The 26,445-nt window shown below is 54.2% G+C and overlaps 2 protein-coding genes across 5 annotated transcripts in view; one reads left to right on the forward strand and one right to left on the reverse strand.

Annotated features, from left to right (window-relative positions):
* Nucleotides 1-22,304, reverse strand: part of ITGA3 (integrin subunit alpha 3) — a 33,727-nt gene extending 11,423 nt beyond the window's left edge. Inside the window, exons 1-19 of one of the 4 annotated variants that reach the window (XM_063628768.1) lie at nucleotides 21,722-21,763; nucleotides 15,823-16,013; nucleotides 14,186-14,313; nucleotides 13,783-13,862; nucleotides 10,061-10,310; nucleotides 7,492-7,578; nucleotides 6,893-7,100; nucleotides 6,227-6,423; nucleotides 4,483-4,571; nucleotides 4,207-4,343; nucleotides 3,953-4,039; nucleotides 2,961-3,028; nucleotides 2,752-2,888; nucleotides 2,013-2,162; nucleotides 1,810-1,907; nucleotides 1,369-1,516; nucleotides 1,043-1,111; nucleotides 373-452; nucleotides 214-291 (exon numbers count right to left, since the gene is read on the reverse strand). In XM_063628768.1, the coding sequence (XP_063484838.1) occupies nucleotides 214-291; nucleotides 373-452; nucleotides 1,043-1,111; nucleotides 1,369-1,516; nucleotides 1,810-1,907; nucleotides 2,013-2,162; nucleotides 2,752-2,888; nucleotides 2,961-3,028; nucleotides 3,953-4,039; nucleotides 4,207-4,343; nucleotides 4,483-4,571; nucleotides 6,227-6,423; nucleotides 6,893-7,100; nucleotides 7,492-7,578; nucleotides 10,061-10,310; nucleotides 13,783-13,862; nucleotides 14,186-14,204 (1,982 nt within the window). In that variant the 5' untranslated portion in view covers nucleotides 14,205-14,313; nucleotides 15,823-16,013; nucleotides 21,722-21,763. Of the gene's footprint in view, nucleotides 1-213; nucleotides 292-372; nucleotides 453-1,042; nucleotides 1,112-1,368; nucleotides 1,517-1,809; nucleotides 1,908-2,012; nucleotides 2,163-2,751; nucleotides 2,889-2,960; nucleotides 3,029-3,952; nucleotides 4,040-4,206; nucleotides 4,344-4,482; nucleotides 4,572-6,226; nucleotides 6,424-6,892; nucleotides 7,101-7,491; nucleotides 7,579-10,060; nucleotides 10,311-12,955; nucleotides 13,714-13,782; nucleotides 13,863-14,185; nucleotides 14,314-15,822; nucleotides 16,014-21,721 lie in introns of those variants that run through there. The other 3 variants (XM_055257165.2, XM_055257166.2, XM_055257167.2) reach the window with 3 other exon arrangements.
* On the forward strand, nucleotides 21,926-25,685 carry LOC134735182 (uncharacterized). The gene is made up of 3 exons (XM_063628397.1): nucleotides 21,926-22,062; nucleotides 22,151-22,735; nucleotides 24,755-25,685. Exons 1-3 carry the CDS (start codon nucleotides 21,926-21,928, stop codon nucleotides 24,822-24,824), a joined length of 792 nt encoding a protein of 263 aa, XP_063484467.1. The 3' UTR covers nucleotides 24,825-25,685.
* Nucleotides 25,686-26,445: the final 760 nt, after the last annotated feature.

Genomic DNA, 26,445 nt, shown 5'->3' on the forward strand with positions numbered 1-26,445 from the left:
CTCCATTTCTGCCTGCTTTACAGGGGGAATAGTAATGGTAACAATAATGATAGTGATTGTTGTTGTTACGAAAAGGATGATCCAGGGAAAGTGGAGGCCTGAGGACACTGGGCCAAGAGAGGGGTCAGAGGAGCTTGGGAGATATCCTGGGGATAGGGAACCCCAGCTTAGGCACAGCAGGCTGGGGTGGGGGTGGTAGAGAGTGGTACCCACATGCTAAGCGAGGTCTGGAGTGTATAGTCCACCAGCAGAGTGAGGGTCATGGGCCACAGATTGTCCTGGTGACTCGACCTTGGGAGGAAATGCAGGGGGTAGGAAGGTGATCCAAGATACCTCAGCCCTGACCCAGACTGGCTTTTTGAGGTCACTCACGTGGAGAGCTGCAGCTGCACCTGAAGTTCCCTTGTGTGCAGGGTCACCCCGATGACCTCGAAGGCGATGAGCAACTCCATCTGCCACAAGGGTCAGGGAGGCAGAGAGTGGCATATGGGGCCTGGCGGTGGTGATGTCATGGGGAAGGAGGGGATGCACACTATTCTAGTTGGCTTTCTGGCCTTCTCCTCCTCCTCCTGTTCTGGGCGAGGGGTCTCTACCTCCCCACCCCACCTCTGTCTCCCTTTCCCCCTTTTACTCCATCGGGTCACATCTCTGCTACTTTTGAGCTACATAACCTTGAGCAGGTAACTGAAACTTTCTAAGTGTGTGTTTCCTCTTCTGTAAAAGAGCATCTACCGCCTCAGAAGGCTGTGAGAATTATATCAAAGAAGCACAGTGTTGGGCTCAGGGGCTGGCACACAGTTGGCGCTTGGTCAAACTGGTTTCCTCCCCTCCACCTGCTCTAGCTTTGTGCACAGCTCCCTAGCAGCCCCATTTGTCTTAGTTTCTGGCCTCTTCTCAACCTCTACTGAGTCTCTCCTCCCGCACTGTGGCTCTCCGCTTCGAGGGAGCCCAGAAAGCAGGCAGGCAGAGACTAGAAGGACAAGGAGCTCATCAGAGGAGCAGACTAACCCAGGAGGACTGGGAGGATGTGGCCAGTGCTCACCCTCTGGTTCTGTTTGAAGGGGTTCCCCAGCTCGCAAAAGATGGTCTCATTAGCTTGGCAGGCCCCAGGCTGAAGAAAGAAGGCGAATAAGGTCAGGGTCGGGTCAAAGTAGGGCTTGTCCTCCCTCCTCTGTGGTGCAAGGTCAGAAACCCTAGAGCTTGAGAGCCGGATTCTCCAAGCAGCAGAGACGCTAAGGCCCCCAAGGAGGCCCAGACCAGAGGAGGGGGGCACGTGGCAGACGACAACACCTGCACAGGACACGCATATGGGGATGCAAAGACGCGGGGAGCCCTGCTTGGGCTCTGAGCCGGCCGGCGGGCACTCACGGGGCGCACTGAGGACAGCAGCAGGGCGGGAGGCACCACCAGGGTGAGCAGCGCTTCGTGGGCGTCCTCCCCGGAGCGCTCCGAGGTCCGGGTGTTCGTCACGTTGATGCTCAGGAGCAGTTTCCGGACGTCTCTGCTGTACTGGAGCCTGAGAGCAGGAGCCCAGGACTCAGCCAAGAGCCCCGCCCCCAGGGCCCTCCCGGATCAACTAGGCCCCGCCCCTGGGGCCTCCTAGGTGAGAAAAGCCCATCTTGGCACAGCCAGGCGCCGCCCTCTAGTCGCACCTGGAGGAGAAAGCCCCGTTTCTGACCATCCCACCTGTTCCCGCTAAAGCCCTGTCCCTCGGGCTCGCCTTGCCATGAGGCCCCGCCCCCACCGTGCCAGTTAATGAGGCCCTGTCCCACCCTTGGCCGATTAACGCGGCCGGCGGCCCACAGCCACCTGCTCAGCTTCTGCTGCTGCTCTGACACGAAGGCTGCCCGCATCTGCAAGTTGCTCTCACACTTGTTGTCAGGCCCGCACTCCTTCTGGAACTGGACCTGCTGGGTGGCGGGAGGTGTGAGGGCCGCACCACCCCCAGTGCTCTCTCGCCCCGCCGCCCTCCTGGCCCCTGGTCTTCAAGTCCAGGCGCCAGCCCCACCCACCTCAGTGTGGTTCTCCAGAGCCTGTGCCTGGTTGAGGATCGGGTAGGCGTCCAGGGACCGAAGCCCCAGCCGGGGGCGATCGGGCATCCGCAAAGGTAAAGAGTAGTTCATGGAGATGATGATGGGGCGGAGTTTGTCACGGAGGTTGTCCTGGGGAGAGAGGGTGAGCTGAGCCCGGCCCTGCACTGCTCCCTGCCCCATCTGAATCCTCACACCACCCTGAACCCCAGAGAAGAGCTGGACCCCCCTCCACCTTGAAAACCTGACAGTTAGGCTGAACTCCCTCCAGTCCGGTCGCCAAATTGCGACTTCCTACTATCCTGACCCTCCAAGAGGAAAGACAGGGCTTCTCCTCCTCAAAAGTCCCTTCACCTCCCCATCCACAGGGTCCCCAGGTTGAACTCTCCCCTTCCACCCTGATGTCCCAGAGAGGGACTGAGCTTGCTCCCTACTCAGGGACCCCTTTTCCCAGAGGTGGGCTGAGCCAAGAGCTCCCACACTCCTCACTTTCCTTGGAGGTAATAAGCCCTTTGGCTCCATCCCCACCCGAAGGATCTCCATCTCTCCTCATTTGTGGGTGCTGTACACTGTACTCTTACAGACCAATAGCCTTCCAAACCGATGTCCCCAACCTCTGTCCCTGGGGAGACCCCCGTCCCTCACCCTTGATCTAGGGGGACAGTGGTCACCTCCTCCAGGGACCTGGGAGCCCTCATCCTGCCCCTTGCTCCTCCCTCACCATCAGGAGCAGCTCCAGCTTCTGGCAGCGCATCTCGGGCATGGAGAAGAAGCCGTGGAAGACAGCGGACTCACTGCCGGCAAAGCGGAGCCGGGGCGGGCGGCGGTCCCTGTCAGCCTCCAGAGTGTAGGCCAGGGCTACAGGTAGACAGGGTGGTCAGCAAGGGGAGAGGGGAGCGTACCCCTTTTACGCTGCACCCCAGCACTCACTGATGTTTCGCCTGTAGTTGGGGTTCCCGGCACTCTGGTTGTAAGCAAAGCACAGCTCCACTTGCACACTGTTGGAGGGATGTACAGGAGGGCGGGTCACAGTGGGACACACACGTCCAGGCCCTAGCTCTCGCCTCTGTACTGGGCAAAAGGAAACCGAGGCCCTTCTGGAGAGAGGCAGGGACAAAACTGGGGAGTCCACAAAGCAGGTCTGTGGTGTCCCTGACCCCTTCCCTTCCATTCCCCTTAGAGCCAAAGAAAACAGGGTTAGAGGTCACTAATGGGGAAACTGAGGCCCAGGGCCCAGAAGGACTTGTCTGAAGTCCTCAGTCAGTTGGTGGCCCAGCCCAGTCTTGAACCTAGGTCGGCCAATCCCCAGTCCAGGTCTCCTTGCACCAACCACCCCATTTCCCTGCTCTGTCTGCCTTTGTCTTCTGATCCAAAATCCTCATTCACTTAAAGACCTCGGGGTCATCGCCATCATTACTGTCACTTTCTTAGCAACTAACATTTTTTGAGCACTTAGGGTATACACAGTGCTGTGCTAAGGACTTTTTGTATATTATCTCATTTAATTATCACAACAACCCTGTGAATCAGTTATTATCAATTCTGTTCTACAAGCAAGAAATCTGAGCCTAAGAGGGATTAATAATTCACCTGAGGAGACTCTCCTCCATATCCATCCACTTAAATGCATCCCCTTTCCCAGAGCCCATCCCCGCCACTGCACTGGCATAGCTGGGATTTGAACCAGGCCGTCCAGAGCTCCCACCTTGAACCACTACACTCTACTGCCCCCGACTTCATCCATTACCTCTTACAAGGAATTTTGCTTTTTAATGAGGTTGGGTAGAGAGGGCAAATGCTGGCCCCAAGAATCAAATTTCTAAAGGTGGGATGTCAGGAGGCCAGGGGAGGGGTTTGGGAGCTGCAGCCCCTCCTGGCCTGCCTATAAATAAATGAGGAGTAGGTGGGCAGAGCAATCTCACCAAGAGGTGGCCGTGCAAAGTGCGGGGTCCAGCACAGCTGGCCTGGCCACCAAGGTCTTGTGGACGATGTTAATGACGGGCCGGGCCCTGCAGAGACAACAGAGCCAGACAGATATCAGTGCCTCCTGCCTGCCCCAGGCCAGAGTTGGGGTCCAGGCTTCCAAGGAGCTAGTGCAAACATGGACACAGATGGGAATCTGTGCAGACAAAGATGAAGAAGAGAAAGACCCTTATTCACTGGCCTCCTGGCTCACCGCAGCAGCACAATGTGGTCTGACAGGCTTCCCACTAGAAGGTCTGGGTAGAAGTTGTCATCTACATCCATCTGCCCACTGAGGGAATAGCCGAAGGTGGCCAAGCCAGGCAGTCCCAGCTTCTCTCCGTGGATTACCTGGGGGCAGAGGAAAGTGGTGGGGGCAGGCTCTGGGGAGCAAGGCCCAGGGGGCTACAGGGAAGGGGTTGGTGAAGGAAAGCAAGGAAGGCCCATCTCGGCTGGTGGGGGCAGCAGACCCATGCCCGTCTCTCTGTACCTGCTGGGGCTGTCTGAGGAGCCCCTTAGAGCTACTGTGATAGATGTACACTTTGCCCAAGCCTTCAAACGGAGCTCCCACGGCAATATCTGCAGAAGAAAAGGCAAGACAGGGTCACCCAGGTACTCTGGGCCCCACGTCTCCCTAACTCTTTGCTCCAGGCCATAGAGCCCAGCACAGAATTGATCTTGGCCTGACTGATGGGCAGTGCTCAGAGCAACAGGGACAGAGCAGAGCTCTGCAGCTCAGGATGAACACTCAGACCATCTGGAGCCCAGCTTCCTCCTATCATGGGTGGGAAAGTAGGTTCGGGAGATGAGAGGTGACTCTACCAGATAGTTGTCAAGCATTCAGTGTGTGTGTGTTTAAAGACAGTGTCTCACCTGTGACCCAGGCTGGAGTGCAGTGGTGCAGTCATAGCTCACTGCAGCCTCAACCTCTTGGAATCAAGTGATCCTCCCACCTCAGCCTCCCGAGTAGCTGGGACAGGCACACACCACCACACCCAGCTATTCATTTAATTTTCACCAGAATGCTGTGGGGTGGGTACTACTGTCCCCCCACTTTATAGATGAGGAGACACTCCAAAAACCCAGAGTTGCACAACTAATGAGTGTAGAGAAGAGAAAATTTGAGCCCAGGACTGTCTCACAGCAGGGGCTGGGATTTTAACCACACTACAGTGAACTTCACTGAAGGTGTCAAGGCTTTTAACGTGCTAATCATTATCTCCACAAATAACCCCCAAGTATTAGGTTATCTTCTTAAACTGAACTCTTTCCAGTTTGCAGCTTTGGATCAGATAAGGCCTAGGGAATCAGCAAGCCAAGCTTGTTAGTAAGCCCTGTAAAGGGAGCGGAAGCAGGTCCCAGGCCGAAACCAAATTACTTCCACAGTGCACACTTGGCCTCTGGTGACTGAACTTTCTGGCACCTATTTTGGGTCTTCAGAGGCTCCCTTGCCTTCCTCTTGGCTCTCAGCTATGTCCTGGGAAACTGAGGTTATCAGAGAAGTGACTTTCAGATAAGCCAGGTGCCCCTATGGCACTGACTCCAGCCCTGGGTCTGCCCCTGTCCCTGATACCCCAGGTCCGATTGGTCCCCAAGTCCTACAGAACATTTATGAGGACCCCTATATCCAGGGCTCCCACCTTGTCCCATTCCTTATCATCTCCCACCTGAGATATTACATTCTTGATCTTAACTCCCCTGGCCTTTCTCCACCCCTGCACTCACTCATTCCATACCCCTTCCAGAATCATCCTTCAGGGTACGAAGTTAGTATATCACATCCCTGCTCTAAAGCTTTCTCTGGATGCCCCATCACCCCACCATCACCATTACCCAAATATAAATCCCTAACATACTCTGCCTGGCTTTCAAAGCATCCACCCTCACCCCACCCCACCCCACTCCCCCTCCAGCCTCCTCTCTGATGTGAACACTCCACACCCACTAGATTTGGGCACACCAGGCCAGTTTCCACACCCGTGTTGTGCCCCATCAGTTCTCTGCTGTGCACTCTCAGCCCAGCCTTGGCTGCACAGCAGCATGCAAGCTCCTCCAGGAGGCCCACTGAGCTTGCCTCTGTTGCTTCCTCTGCACATCTGTGCATCCTCTCTCTAGTACTGCTGCGAGCTCCCCAGGTCCGGCCCCATCCTGTCTCATCTGTGGGCCCTGTCAAGCCTGGTGTGCAGCTGGTGCTCAGTCAGTAGAGGTGCTGGGGGAGGGGTGCTGGCTCATACCCTGAAATCCATCCTGGTTGATGTCACCAATGCTGGCCACAGATAAGCCGAAGGCAGAGCCACTGGGGCCATGAAGAAGGAGCGAGGGGTGAGCAGGGAAGGAGGTTCCCGCCTGGTTCATGAAGACATAGACGGCACCCCCTACTTCCTCTTTCCTCTCAAAGTAGTAGGGGGCGCCCACCAGGAGGTCCTGCCACCTACACAGGAGAGGAGAAGGAAATGGGAGTGTGAGGTCAGCCTCCAATATGCAGCATAGTTCTTGTTTGACAGGCGTGACTGTGCCAGGGCACAGGGCTCTGCAAATGGCTCTTCCGGCCGTGGGTCATGGGTGGGAAGGACATGTGCATGGGAAGGACATGGAGATGCCAATATGACCCACCAAATAGAAGGCATATGTCATGGAGACGCCATGCAGGCACAAATCAAACCCAAACAACCTACATCCACTGGAGCATACAAATCCCAAGCAGAAACAAGCAAATGCAGGGGTCCCACAAATGCCATGTGCAGGTGCTCAGACTCCCATAAAGCCTGACTGCAAACCTCTGCAAACAACATGCAGACAGCCGCACAACTGCAAATCCTCCGCTCCCCTCGCCTGGCTTAGGTAAGCCTTCCCCCGCCCATTGCTCTCCCTGGCCCCAGAGGATGTCCCTAGATTCTCACCCATCGTTGTTCAGGTCTGCCAGGGCAATGGCGCTGCCAAAATAGGCGCCCACCTGCGAGCCCTCCAGCACCTGCCTCCTCCGCAGGTCTCCACCTGCCTCCTGGCTCAGCAAGAACACTGCGCCCATATGTCGGTGCCGTGGGGCACCTGTCACGATGGTGATGTTTTTGGGGTGCAGGATGGCGATGCCTACCTGCACCGTGTACCCTGGAATAGAGGGAAGATGTTCAACCAAGGTCCCAGTCAACTTTGTCTCTTTCTACTCTGGACTCGTCTCCCTATCCCCTCCCTTGTCCCCCACCATGATGTTCTATCCCACTATTCCAAGTAGGGCAAGAAAGTAGACTCCAGATGGCCAGCAGCCATGGCCCGTCCCAGCCCCGGTTCTGCCTGGTCACTGGATTGTGAGCATCCTGAAGGCAAGAACTTTGCATCTTGGGAGCTTGGAACAGGGCCTGGCATACAGGTGCTGGTCAATCCATGTGTGCTAGTTTAACTAAATGCCATTAGTCACAACTGCACTCTGGCCTCAACTTTCCACCAGGGACTAAGCCCCCTTCCCCTCTATCACTCGACGGACTACCACTACTGTACTCACCAATATAGAGGTTTCCTTGGTCCTCTGGGTCCTTGTAACTATACTCAGATAAGTCCCACTCCTTGCGCTGAATCATGTAGCTGTTTCCTTCATAGGGATTGAGGGAGGGAGAGTAGGGAGTATAAGTCACCACTGGTTTCTGGTTTCCTCTACCATGTCCAGCCCACTCCCACCCCCACCCAACAAGGATAATAATAACCCCTTTTATAGGTGAGCACTTTGCCATTTATAAATCACATCCTCTGTAACCATTCTTTTTTCCCTTTTTTTTTTGAGACAGAGTCTTGCTCTTGTTGCCCAGGCTGGAGTGCAATGGCGTGATCTTGGCTCACTGCAACCTCCACTTCCTGGATTCAAGTAATTCTCCTGCCGCAGCCTCCCGAGTAGCTGGGATTACAGGCATGCGCCAGCATGCCTGGCTAATTTTTGTATTTTCAGTAGAGACAAGGTTTCACCATGTTGGCCAGGCTGGTCTCGAACTCCTGGCCTCAAGTGATCCGTCTGTCTTGGCCTCCCAAAGTGCTGGGATTACAGGTGTCAGCCACTGTGCCTGGCCTATTTTAACAATTCTTTGAGGTGAAATTATGACCCTCATTTTGCAGATAAGAAAAGCGAGGCTCGGGAGGAAAGCTGACTTGCTCACAGTCCCTTGGGGAGCTGGAGGTACAGCCATGGCTAGAACTTAATCACTCGGGCTCCTGGATATTAGACGCTAGATGGCTTTCCCCACTCTCTAGACACTGACTTCAGACTCCACACCATTACTCTTTCTGGTCCTGACCCCAAACTCGGGCTGCCTAGCTGGACCCTGCACCCAGGGCTGCTGCTGGAGAGTATCTGTGACCAGCGGGTGGGAGGCAGGACCAGAAGAGGGGGCAGAGGCCTCAGCCTTCGGTGAGCCCAGAGCTGTGACTATGCCTGGGGCTACCTGTTGGTCAAGAGGAGATTCAAGGCTCCTCTGCCTGCTGATTCTGCAGTAAGGTTCAGTAAGGGAAAAGGGGTCACTATTGCTACAAGCTGTGTGATGGAGGGAGGCAAAGAGATGGAGGGAGTATAAGTTGTCAGACACCCCCTGTGAGACCATGTGTAATGTGGTCTTTTACAAGCATGGTCTTTTACAAAAAAATACCCCGCATCCTCTAAAATGATGGTCGTATATATGTCAACATGAAAAAGTACCCATGACTTTTGATAAGAGAAAGACAGAAAGTAGCAATATTTATTTATTTAGTTTTTTGAGATAAGGTCTTGCTCTGCTGCTCAGGCTGGAGGACAGTGGCACAATCGCAGCTCACTGCAGCCTCAACCTCCTGGGCCCAAGCGATCCTCCCACCTCAGCCTCCTGAGTAGCTGGGACCATAGGTGTGTGCCACCACACCTGGCTAATTTTTAAATTTTTTGTAGAGACAGGGTCTCCCTACGTTGCCCAGGTTAGTCTTGAACTCCTGGGCTCAAGGGATCCTCCCACCTCAGTTTTCCAAAGTGTTGGGATTACAGGCATGAGCCACTGCACCTGGCGATAACTATTATGATAGTACATTGCCTACTGTACTATGTAGTGGTTGTACCAGGAGCATGTTTTATTTTTAGAATTAGTTTGTAAATGGTTAAACTGAAGTCAGATGGACCTGTATTCCAATCCAGGTTTCATAACTTTGTTGGCCTTGGGCAATTTACTTCTCTAAGTCTTAGTTTTCGTTTTTGTAAAATGGATATAATAATACTTGCCTCATAAGAGTATTTTAGCCGGGCGCGGTGGCTCATGCCTGTAATCCCAGTACTTTGGGAGACCGAGATGGGCGTAACATGAGGTCAGGAGATCGACACCATCCTGGCTAACATGGTGAAACCTCGTCTCTACTAAAAATACAAAAAAATTAGCCGGGTGTGGTGGCAGGCACCTGTAGTCCCAGCTACTTGAGAGGCTGAGGCAGGAGAATGGCATGAACCCTGGAGGTGGAGCTTGCAGTGAGCCGAGATTGCACCACTGCACTCCAGCCTGGGTGACAGAGTGAGACTCTGTCTCAGAATAAATAAATAAATAAATAAATAAATAAATAAATAATAAAGAATGATTGAGGCTGGGCGTGGTGACTTATGCCCATAATCCCAGCACTTTGGGAGGCCAAGGAGCGTGGATTGCTTCAGCCCAGGAGTTCAAGACTAGCCTGAGCAACATGGTGAAACTCCATCTCTACAAAAAATACAGAAATTAGCCAGGTGTAGTGGCACATGCCTGTGGTCATAGCTACTCAAGAAGCTGAGGTTGGAGGATCACCTGGGGAAGTCGAGGCTGCAGTGAGCCATGAATGTGCCACTGCACTCCAGCCTGGGTGACATAGTGAGACCCTATGTCAAAAAAACAACAAAAAAGATTGATTGACATAATATGCGTAAGGCCCCTGGCACATAGTAAGTGCTTTAAAACAGTAGAAGTCATGGTGGTTGCTGATACTGGCATGAGGTCCTGTTTCTAGTGTGGACGGTCTAGGCCAGGTGTCCCAGTGGCTAACTAGGGGTGGGTGGTCTCTGCTCTTCCTTTCTTCCCCCATGGCCCCATGGTCCCCACCTTTCCAATTGTAGGCACCGGGGGCGCCGAAGTACACAGTGTTCTGGGTGAAGCCACCGCTGGTGCCCAGCTGGCACATGCCCGTCTCCAGGTAGTCTGTGTTGCTGTTGCACATCTCGTTGTGGTAGGTCTGCCAGTCATCACTGGAGTCCAGCTCTAGGTCATTGCCTCGCACGTAGCACTTGCCCACCATGCGCCGCTGGTCTTCTGACCCCGACCACAGCACCTGGGTGTAGCGGTGGGCACAGACCTGGGGACCCCCAAAACACAGGCAGCCTTAGTCAGGCACAGGGACCCGGGTCAGCTGTCTCGTTTACCCTGTAAGCCTCTGGCTTTGCCAAACAGGAGTCAAAGGAGATCTCCTGGCTTCTCCTTCTTCTCCCAGTGATACTTAAACCTGCATCTCCTTTCCAGAATTCAGAAATCTGCTCTGAGGGTCAGGAACACTTTTTGGAAAGCTGTAAAGTGTGGATCTGAGAGTGGCTTAGAGATCTCAGCAAAGGAAAAGCAGGGAAGGATGAGAGACTGTGGGGTTCAGGCTCTTGGTCTAGAAGGGGTTAGTAACAGAGAGATTAAGGAACTTGCTGCTCTGCCGTCTCCAGATGACCCTGTCCTCTTAATGAAAGGACCATTATTAAAATAATAATTACAATGACGGTAATAATAATAGCAACAGCTAACACTTCATGAGTGCTTCCTATATGCCAGGCACAATTCTGAGCTCCTCACGTATTAAGTGTTAAGCCTGCTAGTGACCCTATGGTGTAGGAATGATTATTTTCCCCATTTTAGATAAACTGAGGCATGGAGAGCTCAGTAACCTGCCTAAGATCTCATATCTAGAGAGAGGCAGAGAATATTGAAACCAAGCCTGTCTCCTTCCAAAATCTGAGCTCTTAAGCACATACTGTGCTGCTTCACAGAGGGGAGAATCTATGCACAGCCTCTCTGGGTGCACTTTAGCTGCTCAGTATATATTTATTGGGCAAACTGATGGGCCGGAATAGGGTGACTTAAAACAGCCTGGAGGCAGGCAAAGTCCAGAAGTAGGCCCTAGTTCTTGTTTACTTGCTCTCTGTGGTCCCTTCTAGCTGTGTGCTCCATCAGCATGGTGCCTGAGCCTGTCTTAGTCACTGCTAAGCTTCTCGGAATAGCACAGCGTTTGGTACACGGTAGGGGCTCACCAAATATTTGTCGAATGAACAGTGAGTAAATAACTGCTAAAGGATCCAGGGTGCAGAATCACTTTAAATGGGCTCCTAGACCACAGCCATCCATAATAGGGGTCTCGAAAAGGCATTTCAGTGAACTGATGCCAACCTGGAGCTTAAAGCAGTGTTCAAAGGTGACAGAAATCACAGCAGTGATGGCTTATGGGGTGGCAAATGATTAGAAGGGGTTACAAGGGCACCTTCTGGAGTGATTTTAAGATACATCTTTGGTTAACAGGTATATACATTTGTTAAAATTCATTGAAGTTTAAAATCTGTACATTTTACTGTATGTAAACATTACATCAATTTTTTCCTCTTTTTTTTTTTTTTTTTTTTTTTTTGAGACAGGATCTGACTCTGTCACCCAGGCTGGAGTGCAGTGGCATGATCTCAGCTCACTCCAACCTCTCTCTCCAGGGTTCAAATGATCCTCCCACCTCAGCCTCCCACGTAGCTGGGATTACAGGCGCATACCACCATGCCGGGCTAATTTATATATTTTTTGTAGAGATGGAATTTTGCCATGTTGCCCAGCTTGGTCTCAAACTCCTAGGCTCAAACGATCCTCCTGCCTCATCCCAAAGGAATGAGCCACTGAGCCCGGCCACACCAATTTTTAAAATGAGAAAAAAGCCAGGCATTGTTGCTCCTGCCTATAATCCCAGCTACTTGGGAGGCCGAGGCAGGAGGATCACTTGAGCCCAGGAGTTCAAGGCTACAGTGAGCTATGATCGTGCCACTGCACTCCAGCCTGGGTGACAGAGCCAGACCTCATCTCTAAGAGAGAAAAAAAAAAAAAAAAAGAAACAAAGAAAGAAAAAGAAAAATGGGGCCACATATGGTGGCTCACGCCTGAAATCCTAGCACTAGCACTTTGGGAGGCCAAGGCGGGAGGATCACTTGAGCCCAGGAGTTTGAGACCAGCCTGGGCAACACAGTCAGACCCTGTCTCTATAAAAACTTAAAATATTAGCTTGGGAGGCTAAGGCTGGAGGGTTGCTTGAGTCTGGGAAGTCAAGGCTGCAGTGAGCTGAGATGGCACCACTACACTCCAGCCTGGTTGAGAGATGGAGTCTTTTTTTTTTTTTTTTGAGATGGAGTCTCGCTCTGTCACCCAGACTGGAATGCAGTGGTGCGATCTTGGCTCACTGCAACCTCCACCTCCCAGGTTCAAGCGATTCTCCTGCCTCAGCCTCCCAAGTAACTGGGACAACAGATGGGCACCACTGCACCTGGCTTATTTTTTATATTTTTAGTAGAGACAGGGTTTCACCATATTGGCCAGGCTGGTCTCAAACTCCTGACCTCATGATCCACCGGCCTCGGCCTCCCAAAGTGCTGGGATTACAGGCGTGAACCACCACACCCAGCTGGGAGTCTTCTATCTTGAAAGAAAGAAGAGAAAGAAAAGAAAAGAGAGAGACAGAGAGAGAGACAGCCTCATTCTCTCTTTGCCTGCTGCCATCAGCGTAAGATGGGACTTGCTCCTCCTTGCCTTCAACCATGATTGTGAGGCTTCCCCAGCCATGTGGAACTATCAAGGCAAGAGAAAAACCTGACATCAAAGCAACACATTCTAAGACTGAGTTTATGTGCCTATCTGGATACTGATAATTCATGTCTGAAGAAAGTATAAGTATTGCATTCTCTTGGTCACAGTAATTGTTTCAGAGAGGAGTACCTGAAACAGTCAGAGCTAACGAGTTGTAGTCAGGTATCTACTGGGACTATAGAACTTGAAGGTCAAAGAAGATAAAGCTGAAGTTGTTGCATTCATCTTGGCACCACGAAAAGAATGCCTATCAAAGAATGGAGGCAACACGAAGAACACAGAGTTAAGTGCTTGAGATAAATCACATCCTGGTGGCATCCTGTGAGCACCAGGAGCAAGGCAAGCCTTAACCAGAACTCTTCTGTGTGTGAAGCAATAAAATCAAAATCCTTTTGGAATATAACAACAACAAAAAGAGACAGAGAGAGAAAAAAATGCAGGCGAAATGTCTGTCTGGTACTCAGAAATGGAGAACTCAGGGGCTGGCACTAACTATAGAATGTGGGCAGGAGGTGACACATTTGATTAGCCCCCAGACCAGCGCTGAGTGAGCCGGGGTCAGCAGGGCTGGGCCTCTTCCGACAGTCAGCCTCCCAGGAAGGATTGCCAGCCAGCGCTGAGCCGCCTGGGGCCCTCTCTGCCCTTTCTCCTCCTTGCAGTTCCCTCGGCTCCCTCGGCTTGTTCCCACGAAGGCTGAGCACCCAGTGTAGGCATGGGGAGGAAGTGGATGAATCAGAGAACTCAGGCCGTGCGGGGCTTTGGGAGAGCACAGGATACTCACCCCCTCCCCAGGAGTGCAGGGAGCGAGGGACACACAGCCACAGGAAGGGACATGTGTGCAGGCCCCAGCATACACGCGCCGTGGACCCCCTGCTGCCTTCTTCTTTCCTCCCAGCTCTGGAGATGAGGGGAGAGCCGGGTAGAGGTGGAGGAGCCGACACTGAGCACCCACTTACCAGAACTCTGCCTGCAGGGCCCTGGCTGGCCACAGTCACTCCAAGCCACATGTCCTCAATAATGTGATGGCCAGGGTCACCTGTGGGCACCAGAAGGATCATGAATCAGAGCACCTCACCCATACTTCAGTGCCCAAAGCCTCCAGAGGGCAGGGGTGGGTCCCACTTGGGCCCTCCACCCACAGGGCAGCCCTCCCAACTCCCCTTCTCCAGCTCGTCATTATTCTGAGCTCTACCAATCCCATCCAGCCCCACTCTCCTCTAGGGCACTCTCTTCCCAGCTGGACAAGAAGCGACTAGAAGCCATGTGAGCAAGCCTTCTATCTCCTCCAGGCCATTCTCTCTGCAGTACCCCCCTGCTAGACCTCTGACCCGGCAACCCTCCCCAGCCCCTTCCCCTCACTTTTCACTGTGATGTTCATCCGCTCACAGTCGTCCTTGTGGGCAGTGAGTGGGCACAGGTACACAGCACCAGTCCGGTTGGTGTAGCCATCGGGCACAGCGAGCTCCCGGGGGGCACCAGCCAGGAGCCTGGGGATAGGGAGGGAGGTGGGCCCGGGTTCAGACTCCCCAAGCCCCACTTCCAACAACTTGTTATTTATTCAACATACATTTACAGATTCTTGGTGCCAGGAGGCCCCCAGCTCCTGCCCTCCAGAAGTGCCCAGCATAGGGGAAGGCAGGCAAGGAAAAAAGACACTAGAAGGAAGTGCCCCGGGAGTAGGAAGCAGGGAGCACAGCAGCCCAGGCTCAGGGCTGAGGAGGCAGTGACGGAGGCCAGCAGAAGAGGTGACCTAATCTGAGTCTGAGAACAATGACCAGGGTTCTCCAGGTGAAGAAGGGGAGGAAGAGCACTTGGACAAAGGCACGCATGTGCAGGGCCAAGAAGCAAGAGCCAGCAGGGTGATTCAGAGACCTGCAAGGCCCTCAGCATAGCTGGAGTCCAGGAGCCTCTGGGGAGGCACACAAAGGCAGGCTGGGAAGGGCCTTAGGGGAACCACAGAGGGATTTTAGGCAGGGGCATGACATGGCCAGATCTCGGTTTTGGAAGGAATGGTTTAGCCTTTGAAATGAAGGTAGACCAGAAGAGAGCAAGATGAGGAATCCTGGCAGAAAGTTCAAATTCTGGGGGGTCAGAGGGGAGAACTTAGGGGACTGAGTTGTCAGAATGCTGGGTTTTTCCTCCTGAAGCCATCTGGGGACTCAGATCTTGGAAACCTGGGCCCCTAAGTGACCTGGGTGATGTCCAACATCCTTCCCCTGTGACCTTAAGACAGGCACACAGGTAGGGGTTGGGATGAGTACCTGACACTTTGGACAATGTGGCCCCAGAGCAGAGTTCCCGGTGAGTGGGCAGCAGGTGGGGAGGGAAAGGGCTCTTGCCTTGCCCCCAGCCTGCCCAGAATCCATCTTTGGGGATGCCGACAGCAAGTTCCTACAAGGATGCTTAGGACCCTGGCAACCCGTCCCATACCAGAGGGGTGGCTGGAGCAGGGAGAGGCAGGGGTTGGCCCTGAAATACCATCTTAGAGGACAAGCCTTGGGCCATCAGAAACCCCGAGGATCTTTGTTAAAAAGGTAGATTCCTCTGCCCACAACACACCATCTGGTGGAATCTGGTGCACCCCAGTTTGAGAATTCAGTTTTGCCAGACTTTCTTCTCCCCGCATCACCTCCCTGCTGCCTCTTAATGTTCTGCCAGGAGCCCCAGCTCAATCCTGATGGCCCTGGCCTTCTCGGGTGGCAGGCACCTCCCAGGTGCCCCACCATCTGGCCCCAGCAACTCTATCACTCTACAGCTCCCAGCTCAGAACTTGGGCCTGGGCCTCCTGCCAGTCTGGAAGTGCCAAGCAACAGCCACGCCTGTAGCTCCTGCCTGGGACCTGTGAGTGTGGGCTGCAGGGAGTGGGCAGGGCAGGGCCTGGGCATGCCGGGGCCTGGGGTGTCTCCACCCACTGGGAGTCAGGAATGTACTGCCTGCGGGTGCTGGGAAGGGGGTGGGACCTTGCCTATACTTCAAGACTACAGCTCAGACCTCACCCTGGGGAAGTGTTCCTGGGAGAAGGGGTGAAGCTTCCTGGCCACGGAGGCTGGCAGGGGGCCAGGGTGGCAGCCAGGCCTGGAGAGTCACTTCTGTCTGGGCTGGGAAGGCCTCGATGAGTCCACTGCCTGACCACCCATGGACGTCCGCTCTCTGGCGTGCCTGACAGATTAGAGAACGGAGCCACAGCCTGCGGGAAAGGAGCATCTCAGCCTGAGAACCCACGGACCTGGGTCTAGGGTTTGTTCTGCCTGAAGGGGCAATTTCCTTTCCTTCTCTGAGTCCAGAGTGCCTCGTCTGTAAAATGGGGGCAGCCCCTCTCCTGCTGACCTCCAGGGTTGCTGGAGGAACAAATAGGTCTATTCTACAAAAAGGTGTTCTGATATGAAGCCATAGCTAATGTGAGCATTGTTGTTCTGATTTGTTGTGGCATCAGGACTGGCCTAGCATGACCCCAGCCCTCCCTCCAGGGACCCAGGAATTTCTTTTTGTCTTTTTTTTTGAGACAGGGTCTTGCTCTGTCACCCAGGCTGGAGTGCAGTGGCACAACCTCGGCTCACTGCAACCTCCACCTCCTGGGGTCAAGTGATTCTCCTGACTCAGCCTCCCAAGTAGCTGGGATTACAGGCACGCACCACCATGCCCAGCTGATTTTTGTATTTTTACTAGAGATGGGGTTTCGCCATGCTGGCCAGGCTAATGTCAAACTCCTGACCTCAGGTGATCCACCCGCCTTGGCCTCCCAAAGTACTGGGATTACAAGCGTGAGCCACCGTGCCTGGCTGGACCCAGGAATTTCTGCCCTGGCATGTTAGGGAACCTGGAGCAGGGAGAAAAGAAGAGACTCCTTTGGTGGTTTAGAGAGAACAGGGGGGAGACATAGGAACAGTTCCATGGCTTGAGGATACCAGGTGATCACTGGGGTCGGGATGGGAGTGCTGGCAGCTAGAGTCACTCTACAGCGGGGGCTCAGATCTGGCTGGAGGTGGAGGTTGGGAATTTTCTACAGTGACACTAAGGGGTCTGGGCCTCAGTGGGAGGCGGGGCCTTGGGCACGCCTGTAATGGAAGTGTTGCCCCCTTGTTGCTGCTGCTGCCCTGCCCATGTTGTCATACAGGAGGCAGCTGAGCAGAAGGGTCTCCATGCCCTCCCAGCCCCCTCAACTCAGCCAGGAAGGGGCTAAGGGACCCCCTCCTCTGAACTTCCCGAGGTACTGAGTAGGCAGAGCTGGGCACGCATCTCAATTAGATTGAAATACTTCCCCTTACCACCAATACCCTCTTGCCTGTTGCCTGGAACCAGCCTTATACCTACTGATAGAGGGCAGGGCAGGGCCAGTGCCCTAATCCCAGCCCTACATCCCAGGCCCCTCCCTCCTCAGAGATTCCAGAGTGAGCCCCCCCTTCACCCCCCCAGAGTATTTTTAGCTTCCACTTGGCCCACTCAGAGGCCCTTTAAGGCCCTCTGGCTCCCAGCCCAGGATCCAATGGGTCTACAGCCAGAGGCCTGCACATGGATGGGGGAAGGCGGGTGTGCAGAGGGTGGTTCCAGCTTCCTCCAGTCACACACACCCAGGTGTGTGCGGAGGGGGTTGGAGAATCCTGAAGGTGAGAGGGACCTTACTGGTATGCAAACGAAATGCAAATTAGTATGCAAATGAGCGATTCTGCTAGCCACCTGCTTTTGGGTCTGGTCCAGATCGCAAAATCCAAAAGCTGACCCCTTCCAGAGCAGTACTGAACCCATCCCCCTCAGCTGCAGCCAGAAGGAGGAAGACTAGGTGGAGGGAGGCCTAGATGGAGCTCTTAGAGCAAGGAAGATAGGAGATGGGACTGCCCCTCTCCTGGAGTCAGGCTGGACTGGGGGGAGCAGAGACCCCCAGCCCCCCAGATGGAGTGGGATGGGTGAGGTGACTACTCAAGGGCTTTCCAACAGCTGCCTCCTCACCCTCCCATTGGCTCCAGCCAAACAGCCCCTCTTGGCCTCTGTGGAGCCCCTTGAGCTCCAAGTTCCGAAAAAGCCCTTCCTTACCCCTGCCCTATCACTCCCCTTGGGGCAGTTCAAAGCTAATGGAACAGCCGAGGAGAAAGCAGAAGAATCAAAGAAGGGCGCAGCACAGTACCCAGGAGAATTTAGGGTACCAGGTTGGCTCACCTCAAACAGGAGAAGGCCCCTGGGGACACTGGGGTGGGTAATGCTCAGAGAAGCAGCCTGTAAGATTCACCTTCCCAGATTCTGTCACCTCAGGGAGGCACTTGGTGGCTCCATGGGAGGATTCCAGAGGGGGCCAAAGGATCTAGTACTCAGGCCAACATGGCAGGGCCTCACTCCTTGGGTACCTAGCCTCCTGTGTTCCCCTCCTACCCCCAGCCAGGAGGCAGGTGGGGAGGGTGCCTGCTCCACCTCTGAGCCCCAGAGAAGGGGTGGGGGCAGCTCTGGGATGCCTGGATCCCAGCTCTATGCCAGCCTTGCTGCCCGAATTAGCCATCTCCCCAGAGGCTGCTCCTGTGGTAGCTGAAACTGCAGCCCTGCACATCTTTCCCTACTCTTCCTTTGCTGCCCACCCAGCCCCCTCTCCCCACTGGTGACTCAGCCCTAGAACCAGAGCAACAAGCTAAAGGGAGAGAGAGAATGAGAAAGGACAGGAAAAAGAGCGCTGGCTAAGCCTCAGATAAAAAAAGAACAAAGCTATTTTTCTCAGTTCTTCTCCCTTTCCTTGGCTCTTCAGTATTTTTCCTATATTTGACCCCTGAGGGCATTCTAAGTGTCATCTAACCTCAATCCCTCTCACTGCAAAGGGCATCATCTTCCTTCTTTGTTTACTTCTGACCAAGCCCCCTTCACTGCTGCTTTTTCTACAAGATCAGGCTTCCCCTACTCCTGCCCAGCTGAAAGTGTCTTGGCCTAGAATGGTCACTGGGTAGAGCCAGAGGAAAAAGATACTACACGAGCAGACCTTCTGCCTCCAGCCACAGCTGCTGTGCCCATTTCTGCTGGCACGAGCCTTGGAGGCTGCTAGGTACCCGCTCTGCCCAGGGAAACATGATGTTAGGAGAGCATGGCAGGTGAGCCTGGCTCCTGCGTACCTCAGGCATGACCTCATTTCTAGGAGCCACCCTGCCTTGGGCTTCCCAGATACCCCCATTTCCAAGCAAAAGTGAAAGAGAGAGAAGGACCGGCAGTATCCCCATAGGCCCACAGGGTCAGGCCAGACCCGAATGCCTGGATTCCCAGGAGGGAATGTCAGTGCAGGTGCTGGAGCAGAGAGGGTGTCAGTAACCACCTCCCAGAGAACAGTCCCTGTCCCTCCAAGGAACCCCTCATGCATCTTGCCAAGAAGCCCAGAGCACCTTGGTCCTCTGCCTGCTCCTTACCCCTCATTTCCACAGACTAGGAGACTGGGCCCTGGGTTAGGGCGAGTCCCCTATGTTGTGGGCCAGGAACCCCAGTCCAGAGATGAAGGTGATGGGGCAGCAAAGAGGGTCCCACCTCTGGGTTTCTAACCATTTCTGAGGGCTTCTGAAAGGAGAACATGAAAACTGCGCTCTCCCCTCCTCCCACCCCCAGGGCAGTGGACAAATACTATGATTTTGGGTACACTTTCAGGGAGTCCCTGCATTCCTTGAAAACCTTCTACGAACCCCAGTTTAAGAGCCTGTCCAAGACCATGAACCATCCCACTTTTCCAAAGAGACTTTCAGGCTAACAGAATATGAGGCTGCAGCTCGTCTTACTAGTTAGTTCCTCTGAGTTGTGCACTCAGGCAGCTGTTTGCATCTGGCTACACAGCTGGCTGCAGCTAAGCCCAGCTGGTTCTCCCAAATGGCCAAGGGGTCGAATTTAGTGAGATGAAGAGAAGGGCCAAGACACAGAACCACCCTTAGGAAAGACTGAGGATACTCAAGGGAGAGAACTGCCCCTCAGAGGTTCATTAGCTTTAGAACCTTCTGGGCTCTTGGCAGGCTGAATGTCAGCTTCAGCTTCCCAGATAGAAAAGTAGAACCCTTTTGCTCAGCCACCCTGGGCGGGGCCCATGGGTAATGAGGGTGCATCCAGGTTCTGGTCTCAGCGCAAGAGCCTTCAGGTGCTCCTTGGAGAAAGGCACATGTGCAGAGGATTTTATGCACTTTATCTTGTTACAGCCCCACTAACATCCCAGAAGGCATGCTGTTCCCCTCCCTCCAACATGTGCGGAAATTCAGGTTCAGGTATTGGTAACAGATCGGAGACAGGACACTGGCCATGGGACCTCCAAGCCTCTTCTCCCTCTACTTTATCAAGTTGCCTCTCACAGGCCAGCAGCAGTGGGAAAGAGCACTAGATCTAGGTACAACCCCTTTTGGGGGAAACCTGGCCCAGGGAGGGGAAATATCTTGCTCAAGGTCACCAGGCAAAAGGGAGAGGGGTTGCGGAATCATTATTGACTCTTTCTTTCCAGTCTGATCTCTTTACCTATGTTATCTTATATCATGCAGATTTGGCATTGAAAGTCTGACAATCTTTTTCTCGGTTAAGGCAGAAAGAGCTGATGTAGAAACTTGTGCTCATGGTGGCTCAGGATCTCCAAAAGATAGAGGGTTGGCTAAGGCCAGGTGGCAGCTGCTGGGGCCAGGCTGGGAAGGGTGTGGTAGCCCTAGCCTCTGCAAGAGCAAGATGGAGTTGAGGTTAAGTGCAGGTAGGTAGGCTGGGTCAGGAGGGCAGAACCAAGGCCGGGGCAGAGTTTGGACTTTGGACATTCTAAACTTCCTCAAGCTCTGCAGGCCCCAGCCAGAGCAGGGAGAGATTCCAGTGTACCCTGGATGTGACCATGTCTTCTTGTTCAGTGGGGTCAGAGGCCAGGTGGGGGCAGAGGCTAGGTGGGGGCAGATGCCTGGCAGACCACCCAGCCCAAAGAGGTGGATGGTACCTGCTTAACCTGTCCTAACCACCGTCCCTCTTTGGACAGCTTCACCTCCCCCAACCGCCAACCTTGGCACGCTCTGAGGCCACGACAGAGAGACCTCTGAAGCCTGGACATGCTCCTGGGCATGAGGGCATCTGGTGGAGTGAGGGGGACCGAGGTGGCTGGGTGCAACCTCCTCCTCCTTCCTCCCCTGTGCATACTCTTCCCCTCCTCCTTGCAGCTGTTGGGGAAGGAGAACAGAAGAAAGAGAAAAACACTGTTTCCCTCTTCAAACCAAAACAAACACACTCAGGGTTGAAGATCCAACACGAATCTGTGGAATGCAGGGAAGATGTCTGCGGGGAAAGTGCCACTGCTTGGGGGTGGGCAGGAGGAAACCCAGCCAGAGTTGGGACAAGTCCTCCTCTCTCTTTCACTGCCCCTGTCCTCAAGGCGTCAGAGGGAGCGTATGGACAGCTCCAAACGCCCAGACTCACCCATCACCTCACCCTCCATCCGCCAAGCCAGCGGTTGAGAAGGCCATCCAGTCTGGCTCTGCAGAGGGTGTGGCTGGCGTGGCCGCAGACTACCAGCGAGGTGCTTAAATGTATATGCTCATTTTTCCCCCAAGCGTAGGGGAAGGGGGGAGTCAGCTGGGTGTTTATCTTGCAGTTTACCCCAGCTCCTAGCCCTGGAGAGAAGAGGCTAGTGCTGGGTACTCGGTTCACAGAATGGGAGAGGACTCAGCCACCAGGACCCCACTTCCGCTCTCATGAGAGAGCTAAAGGGCGGAGGGGTGGCGTCCAGACAGGTTCTGGCCCCGTCAGCACTTGCCAATGATTACTGCCCGACCCCACACCCAATCCTCCACTTCCCGCCAACCCCCAGCAGCCAGAGGGCCGCCCCTTAATCCTGGCTCCCAAGGGCCAGCTGCCCTGGGCTCCGACTCCGCTCCGGACCCGCATCCCGCGCACGCACACTCTCGCGCCCACCCCGCACCCTCCAGCTTCACTTACAGGTAGCGCTGCTGCCGCTCTGTCTGCCGATGGAGGGCGACCGAGTAGCCGAAGAGGCTGCCCGGGTTCCCGGCCTCCTTCACTATCAGGAATCGGGTATCCAGGTTGAAGGCGGAGACGACGCAGTCGCCGGCCGCCACCATCAAGGCGAGCGCATAGAGCATCAGGCGTGGGGCGCGGGGCGCGCGGCTGGGGCGGGGGCCCATGGCTGCGAGCGGGAGCGGGGTCCCGGCGAGAGCGCGTGAGGGCGCGGAGCTGGGCGTGAGGACCTGTTCACCTGCTCCCGGCGCCGCCGGAGGACACTGGAACCCGCCGGCCGCTGCGCTCCGTAGTGCTGATCGGTTTCGTGCCCCCAGCCCCAGCCAGTTTCACAGCTGCGCTCTCGGATCCCCTCCTAAAATCCGTGGGTCTATCTTCCCGCCTCTCCAGCGGCCGGGTCGCCGCCGTCCCTGCTCCGGGCAACCGGCTCCCAGCTTGTCCCGGCCGCGCCCCCTTGGCCGCGCTGTGGCCTTCGATCCCGGCTCCGCGGCGGATCTGGCAAGCGCACCGGTCGACCGCAAGGAGGACAGGAGGGAGGGGTCGCCCGGCGCGCGCCCCGCCTCCCCACGCCCAGTCCCGCACCTCCCCACCTTGCGCGCCCAGCCCGGACTGCGCTTTCCTTCCGGGGAAAGAGAAAAAGGTCCCGGCACGGCCGCCGCCTCTTAAAGGGGCAGCACCGCCCCTCCCTCCTCATCCTCCCTACCCCAGCTCCGCCTTCTCCCCCAAACACCTGTCGGCAACCCCCAAAGGCTTAGATTTCCCCTCCCCGTCCCTCGCTTCTCCGAGAAAGCGTCGCCTCGGGAGCAAGATGGATGTGACGGGCGGGGCCGGGGGTGGGATTTGTCTGGCCGCTTTCCTGCGGCTGCTGCTGCTGCTGAAAAGGCCAGCCCGGCTGGAGAGACCTGGCATTGGCGCATCTGGGAACCGAGGTCCGCGCGCGGCTGGCTGGAATGCTGGTCTCGCCTCCGCAGCGCTGTGAGTCCCCAAGAAGTGGCTGGCGGTCTCTGGGAGTTCTTCCTCGCACCCAGGCCCCTCGCTGTCTTTGCCGAGATTTATTTCTCCTATCCACTCACCCTGATCCGAGCTGAGATTGGCTCCTCAGCAAAGACAGACATATTTAGCAGTGGTAACAACCAAATGTTGCTAATTATAATTACCAAAAAGCATTTTTCCCCCTAAGGGCTGCGACTTCTGGTATCAAAGGATGACTGTCAAGGTACAAATGAGTCCCTCCTTCATAGAACGCACTGCGAAGCCAGGAAGCTGAGCCTAGACCGTATCCATTTCTCGTCCACTTCTGCCTTCAAGGCCCAGCCCAGCCCAGCAGAATCCCAGAGGCTCCCTCTTCCCACTCAAGCTCGAACAGTGTTTGGAGACTGGGCTCGGACGTCAGCCCCTATCAGGTGTTTGGTGGGTAGGGCCAGGTGGCGGTAGGTGGGAGGAGACTAAAGGTCTCCTCCACCAAGGAATCAAATTGAAAGGGAACTTCAAGAGGTTACTCTGGCCAGGTGCGTGGTTCACGCCTGTAATCCCAGCACTTTGGGAAGCCAAGGAGGGTGGATCACGAGGTCAGGAGTTCGAGACCAGCCTGGCCAATGTGGGGAAACCCTGTCTCTACTAAAAAAATGCAAAAATTAGCCGGTCGTGGTGGCGGGCACCTGTAGTCCCAGCTATTTGGGAGGCTGGGGCAGGAGAATCCCTTGAACCCGGGAGGCGCAGGTTGCAGTGAGCCGAGATCGCGCCACTGCACTCCAGCCTGGGTGACAGAGTGAGACGTCGTCTCAAAAAAAAAAAGGTTACTATGTACTTTCTTGGATCTAACTCACATTTCTCTTATTGCAGCTCAGAGACCCATTTTCCCCAGAGCATTGTTTTTGGTTTTTTTGTTTTGTTTCGTTTTTGAGACGATGGAGTCTCGCTCTGTCTCCCAGGCTGGAGTGCAGAGTGCGATCTCTGCTCACTGCAACCTCTGCCTCCCGGGTTCAAGCGATTCTCCTGCCTCAGCCTCCTGAGTAGCTGGGATTACAGGCGCCCGCCACCATGCCCGGCTAATTTTTGTATTTTTAGTAGAGATGGGGGTTTCACCATGTTGGTCAGGCTGGTCTCGAACTCCTGACCTTGTGATCCACCCCCACCCCCACCCCCACCCCCCGCCTCAGCCTCCCGAAGTGCTGGGATTACAGGCGTGAGCCACCCTGCCTGGCCTCCCCGAGCATTCTTTTCTCCATCTATTCTTAAAATAATAAGAAAAAAACACCATGTATTAAGCACATACGCAGCAGGAACTATGCTAAATGCTTCACAAATGTTAAATCCTCACAACAATCTTTGGAGTGTTATCTCTGTTTTAAAATGAGAAAAATGAGGCTCGGGGGGTTAGGCAATTTGGCAGAGGTCACACAACTAGGATTTTCATCCTGTGTTATCTGACCCTGGAGCCCTTAACTACTTATGCTAATAATTAACATTTGTACACTACTTTGGGCACATCCAAGTTTGGTGGGGCCTGAAGCTTGTGCAATTTGGGGCACTCTTTAAGAATAAAATTATTTTGTACTCATAAGAATTATGAGTACAAAATTAGATTCAGAGCCTGGGAAAGGGTCCCAGCCTAGCTTTACAGTTTACGATTTCACAGGCAGGCTCATTTTATCCTCTCGGCCTCCCTGTGAGATGGGGATTATGATATTCATTTGACTTAGGAGAAAAAAGAGCCTCAGGAGGTTGCCTGCCTGTCCAAGATCTGAATTTTATGGGAGGCAGAGCTAGGACTGGAAGCCGCTGACCACAGCTGTGTCTTTAAGAGACAAACTCCAGGCAGATGGTTGTCAGACAGCTAGACATGCCTAAACAAAAGCAGCTGCGATAACAGCTTTCTCTGTGGTGTTTGGGGAGAAGACACTTGTCTCTGACGGCCCTTAGAACAGGATTTGTTCCTGACCTCTGACTTCCAGAGCCACCCAGCCTCTCTCACGGTCTGCTTTGTGGCCCAAGGCCTGCAGGGATTAGAAGACACGTGGGGTCAAGGAACAGGAAGCTGACCTGGATGGAAGTTGAACAGTGATCTTTGCTCTCTGCCTGGCTCCTGAGTCCTGTACCATGTTCCTGGAGAAGGGGAGCCAGCCAGGGTAAGAAGGGCAGGGGCTTAGGGTGGAAACCCCATGTGGGTGAGGATCCTGCCTGAAACAGCTTTGAGAGTCCTGTGATGATGGATCGGCCCCATGCCAGGCCTTATCTCTTTGGACATCCCAAACAGGAATGACCAGCATGTCCGATCCTGGGACTGGGAGCCGGAAAGGGATGAGGGATGGTTTTTCCACTCCAGGGGAGTGTCCAGAGGGAATGTGGAGCAGAGCAGAGGCAACTGGTAGGGGGAGGGCCTGAGCTAAAGAATGTGGAGGAGTGTCAGACCAGTCTGGGGAGATGGAGTGGGAGTGGAGGGAGACATGAAGACTAGAAGGATCTCAGCTGGAGAGATGGAGAAAGAGAAATCTCAAGGTCCTTTGGTTTCAGTGGCACCGTCGTCTGTAGGATCATCTCATCCCTCAGTTGGCTTTATCATGTCAACTCTTTATCTGTCAACCCTTCCCCATGGAGAAGAGACCCATCTAGAAACATAGACAGAGAAACAAGGGCACAGGAATAGTACGTGTAATGAGGAGTCTAAGTCCATTTGTTGATGTTTGCTGACAGCTTTTAAGCCTCACCCTTCCCTTTTCTCTGTGCCCTACACCTGGACAAGCTGATAAGAAAGTCTGGGCGCACCCTCCTTTGGTGTTTGAGGGGGAATATTCACAAGCCCCTTCCTGAGGGAACCCTCACTCCTTAACCACAATAAAAACCCAGGGCAGTCTCCTTCCTGGCTCTCCCAACACATTTGGGACCTGCTTGAAAGGCTGGCCCTGCTCCCCCTGGAGGCCTCAATTCTGTAACTAATGAACCTTTTCATACTCTCTTGGTGTTTGGGTGGCGTTTGTCAGTCTTCATTCAAACCAAACCTTGGATGGGATCCATCTGCCTCTGCAGGTGACCGTAACAACATGCAAACGGGGAGTTCTGCTGGGGGGTCAAGGAAGCTCCTTGGAGGAGGTGTATCTGGACAACAGGGAAAGAAAGGAGCTGGAGAAGAAAGGCAGAAGAATTGGGTCCTGGTTCAGGTGAAGTTTTCCCAGCTGGAACAATGACAATGTCAATATTCCACAAAGGCGGCTTCTGTTTATTTAGCGCTTGCTGTGTTCCCACAAGTCTTCCTCTACCTGCCCTCTCCCCAGCCCTCTCATCTCACTCTCCCAGAGCCCCAGAGCACACCAATGGACACCATCACCTCTCAGGGGCAGATCAGCACAGAGACGTGAAGCACACAGGCAGCTGCTGGAAAAATAACGAGGAATTGCAATGGTGTGCCCCTCAGTTGGGTGCAAGCTCTCTTCTGCCTTCTCACCTTGGGCAAGTTACCTTCCTGTTCCAGGCCTTGGTTTCCCCATGTGTGCAATGAAAGGGCTGGAGAGGAATCTCTCGCTGTTCCCCGATCTACATTCATTGTGTCCCAAGCCTTCTAATATCTGTTCAACAAAGTGTACCAAATCTCAGCTATTGGACTGAGAGTCAGGGGTGTATCTGACTTGAATTGAAAATGCAAATTACTGAAGAGGGAGGGAGGGAGGGAAGAGTGCTGAAGCTTGAAT

Source organism: Symphalangus syndactylus, chromosome 20 (assembly GCF_028878055.3).
Source record: "Symphalangus syndactylus isolate Jambi chromosome 20, NHGRI_mSymSyn1-v2.1_pri, whole genome shotgun sequence".
Lineage (NCBI taxonomy): Eukaryota > Metazoa > Chordata > Mammalia > Primates > Hylobatidae > Symphalangus > Symphalangus syndactylus.

Coding starts and splice junctions, on each gene's coding strand:
- LOC134735182 (XM_063628397.1), top strand. CDS start 21,926: ATGGCTGCGAGCGGGAGCGGGGTCCCGGCGAGAGCGCGTGAGGGCGCG. Junction 22,063..22,150: donor GCGCTCCGTAGTGCTGATCG/GTTTCGTGCCCC, acceptor CCGCCTCTCCAG/CGGCCGGGTCGCCGCCGTCC. Junction 22,736..24,754: donor GGTCTCGCCTCCGCAGCGCT/GTGAGTCCCCAA, acceptor TTGTGGCCCAAG/GCCTGCAGGGATTAGAAGAC.